This window comes from Dama dama, chromosome 9 (genome assembly GCF_033118175.1).
Source record: "Dama dama isolate Ldn47 chromosome 9, ASM3311817v1, whole genome shotgun sequence".
NCBI lineage: Eukaryota > Metazoa > Chordata > Mammalia > Artiodactyla > Cervidae > Dama > Dama dama.
Window position 1 is genome coordinate 43,742,705 of NC_083689.1, and position 4,287 is coordinate 43,746,991.

General features: G+C 32.8%; 1 protein-coding gene across 1 annotated transcript; it reads right to left on the minus strand.

Annotated features, from left to right (window-relative positions):
* Positions 1-2,855: 2,855 nt before the first annotated feature.
* On the minus strand, positions 2,856-3,803 carry LOC133062833 (olfactory receptor 14A16-like). Its single transcript, XM_061152201.1, has one exon. It carries the CDS (start codon positions 3,801-3,803, stop codon positions 2,856-2,858), a length of 948 nt encoding a protein of 315 aa, XP_061008184.1.
* Between the last annotated feature and the right edge of the window lie 484 nt (positions 3,804-4,287).

The window sequence follows — 4,287 nt, forward strand, 5'->3', positions numbered from 1 at the left end:
CTGATACTTTATTGTTAAAGAAATGCAACATATTTCCGTATATGACTCTTATATCCAACACACATATATGCACATATATTCACAAACACTTTGATTATTTTAATCAAACTTTTTACAGCTAGTTATGAGCAAAGCTTTATGATTTATATAAATGTTAATGTTTTTGACAGTATTATTATATATAAAGGCAACCCCTTACTGGATAGATACATAGAGCATTATGACACCATCATATGAAACATCAGACTAGGTTTTAAATTTAGAGTAGCTCTGGAGAGGAAAATCTAGAGAAATCTGTCATACATCAGAAAATTATTACTGACAACATTGAAAGACTTTCAGTTTATGTTTCAATGTAGCTCAGAATAATATGCATTTTAAAGCATGAGTCAACATTTACACATGCATAACTCAATTCATATACATGACATTATAAGTTACATTCTAATAAAAATAATTGGCATTATTTCTACATAATCAAGTAAGTTACAACAAAATAAGTATTTATGGAATAGTAACTGAGATTTATCCTGGGGTCTAGAACTGTGCTTCCTAATACAGCCGGCACAACACACATGAGGCTACAAAGCACTTGATACTGAATTGACATGTACTATAAATGTAAATACACACAGAATTTTAAAGGCTAAATATGAAAATACAAACAATATTTAATATATAATTTGCCTTCATTCTACATTGGAATGATAATATTCTACATATAGTTGTTTAAAAATTAATTTGAAATGCTAAATTTACTTGTTTATTTTTTCTAAGAGGCTGGAAGAAAATCTGGAATTACATATGCATTTTGTATTATGGGCTATTGGACAGCAGTGGCAGAAGCAGAAAGAAAGATAATGCTCTTATCTTTGAAAAGGCCACCATCTATTATTACATTTCATGCATAAATTTTTATAATACAGTATTGCAAACATAATGTTGATTTTCTTCAACATGTAATCTCAGTAAAAATTATATTTTATTTCACAGCGTATACTCATCAATATACTTAATTTGTTAAAAGAGAAACTATTTTTAAAAAGGAGAAATCTATTTGACATAAACAAAAAGAGAAATTTAAAAGAATGTAAACCATTAAATGGGTTTTGGGTTTGGGGGAAGATATATATACAACATGAAATACAAGCCGTTTTTCATATCTCATTTCAATTGACTAAGGTAAGCAAAATTCAGCTCTTTCTAATAAGTTTGAAGTAGAAAGAAAAACATTAAAAACATAAAGAGAGACTATAAAAATGAGAAGAAAAGGATAAAATAGAGCTAATAAAAAAAAAGAAGTAAGAGAATGAGATAAGAATGGATGGAGAGAAAAGGGGAGCACAAATATAAATACTGAATTTTAAGTTTAGTATTTATATTTGTGCTCCCCTTTTGTTTTACACTGTTGGGAAAGCAAACTGGTACAGCCACTACGGAGATTCCTTAAAAAACTAGGGACTAGAACTGCCATATGACCCAACAATCCCACTGCTCTGCATAGACCCCGAGGAAACCATAATTGAAAGAGACATATGTACCCCAAAGTTCATTGCAGCACTATTTACAATAGCTAGAAGAGGGAAGCAACCTAGATGAATAGGTAAGGAAGTGTGGTACAGAGACACAGTGGAATATTACTCAGCCAAAAAAAGGAACGCATTTGAGTCAGTTCTAATGAGGTGGATGAACCTGGAGCCTATTTCTCAGAAAGAGAAAGACAAATACTGTATATTAATGCATATATATGAAATTTAGAAAGACAGTACAGACGACAAAGGAGACACAGACATAAAGAACTGACTTTTGGACTCAGTGGGAGAAGGTGAGGGTGGAATCATTTCAGAGAATAGCACTGAAACATGTGCATTACCATATGTAAACTAGATGATCACTGTGAGTTTGATGCATGAAGCAGGGCACACAAAGTCAATGCTCTGGGAAAACCCAGAGGGATAGGGTGGGGGGAGAGGTGGGAGAAGGGTTCAGGATGGGAGGGACACGTATACCTGTGGCCGATTCGTGATATATATGGCAAAAATCATCACAATATTGTAATTATCCTCCAATTAAAATAAATAAATAAATTAAATATATATACATATAAATACCTTAAGAAAAGACATCTATAAAAATAGTAAATGATAGTTAGAGAATTAAAAATATATAAGTTAAACAAAAATAGGATGATAAAATAAAACATAAACTTTCTCATGGCTGGCTGGAAAAAAAAAAATTAAACTGTTTTTGCTAAAGTTTCATTTTAACCAGAAATGTGTAGTAAGTGATGCATTATTTGCTATTACAATCCATAAGATTCTTCTTTGTGACTGATTCTTGATTATTGCTACTTAATAATTTTCTATTTTTAATGAATATATTTTAAACAGAAGTTTTTAAAAATTCTTTTTTACTCTAAGTTTGTAACAGAAAAAAAAAGCATTTTGATAAAAATAAAATTACATTTCTTCATAACTTCTAGGATAAAATTGTAAAATCCAATGCTAGGAAACAAAATATGGTGTGTAAATTTTGGAGAAATAATATAAATGTAAAGAAATTGTGATGATATTAACAAAAGAAATGAAACCATCAGAATAACCCAAACAGAATCTTTTGATATGAAATTAATGGTGGAATACATTCAATACATATTGTGCTTCCTAGATAGTCCTCAACTTCACAAAAAAAATATAAAAATCATCGGATATAAATTGATTGCAGAATATGTAAATTTGGTATAGCTATGGCAGGAAAGATGGCAAATATGGTATCTATTAAGATCTAGCTCTCAGTAAATGATTTCACTTACTTTATTTAATGTATGTACCATACAATTAAAGTCAGCAGGGTACTTATATATTTAGCAACAATTTACCACCCAGTATTTTGCCTAAGGCTGCCTTCATATCCTTGTTCCTCAGACTATAGATGACAGGGTTCAGGCTGGGAGGTAATACAGAGTATAATACAGACATGAAGAGATTCAGTGATGATGCAGACTTAGAATTAGTCCCTAAATAATTGGCGATACCAGAAAAGAGAAACAATATCACTACAGTGAGGTGTGGTATACAGGTAGAAAAAGTTTTGAACCTGCCTTGTGCAGATGGAATCCTCAGGACAGTTGAAAAAATGTAAACATAAGAGGCAATCAGGAAAAGAAAGCATACAAAAGCAAAAGTAAAGCTAGCAATGACAAATGCATATTCTAGAATTTGCTCTCCTGAACAAGCAAGTGTGAGCACTGAAGGAATGTCACAGAAGAACTGATGTACTATGTAAGGCCCACAGAAAGGTACAGAGAATGTACCTGCAACATGAATGGATCCATAGACACACCCACTAGCCCATGATGCTGTCACCATCTGCAGACAGGTGCCTCTATTCATGATTGTCTCATAGTACAGAGGATGGCAGATGGCAACATAGCGGTCATAAGACATCACTATAAGGAGGGCATACTCTGTGCCAGCCAAAAAAATGAAAAGAAAAATTTGTGAGGCACATCCAAGGAAAGAGATGGAATGGCTTTTGGTCAGAGAGTTTATGATGGATTTGGGCACAGTGACAGAGATGTAGCAGATATCAATCAAGGACAAATTCTTTAGGAAGAAATACATGGGCGACTGGAGACGCCGGTCAGTGGTGGTGAGAATAATAATGAGGAGGTTCCCCATCAGTGCTGTCAGGTAACTCAGGAAGAAGAATGGAACATAGAGTCCTTGTAGCACCTGATCATCAGTGAATCCCATGAGCAAAAATTCTGTTACGATGGTAGCATTGGTTAATTTCTCAGTCATGCTGATTCTTACTTGTAAAAATAAAGATTATACTAGTAATTAGTTCATTCAGATATGGTAACATTCATCTTTACTTAACTTTTTATATGGCTTGATCCTGAGTGAGGCATAGCTCATCAGAATAACTGAAAATACATCATATAGATTTCCCTTCTTATAATATTAACAGGTAGAAATAAGATTGATATTAAGGAGAGCTTAGAAGAGGTGGAAAGTGAAATGAAATGCTGCTGTTGTCTAGTTGTCTACAGTACAGAAGAATTTTATATTTAGTGTTTCAGTTATATAGCAGACAGGTGTAAAGCCTTTAGAACATATCTGTGTGTCAAGCAGCTAACACACTTTGCAGTTTTCTCAACAACTGATGCAAGTTTCTTTCATAGATGCAGATGACAATATTGCAACATCTTCCTAAGGTCAGAAGAAGAAAAGCACTTGAATAATATACCCTTCAAATGTATCAAAATTAATAGAGACTTTTCTT

What these genes read in the sequence shown, in the direction of transcription:
- LOC133062833 (XM_061152201.1), bottom strand. Translation starts at nt 3,803, where the DNA reads ATGACTGAGAAATTAACCAATGCTACCATCGTAACAGAATTTTTGCTC.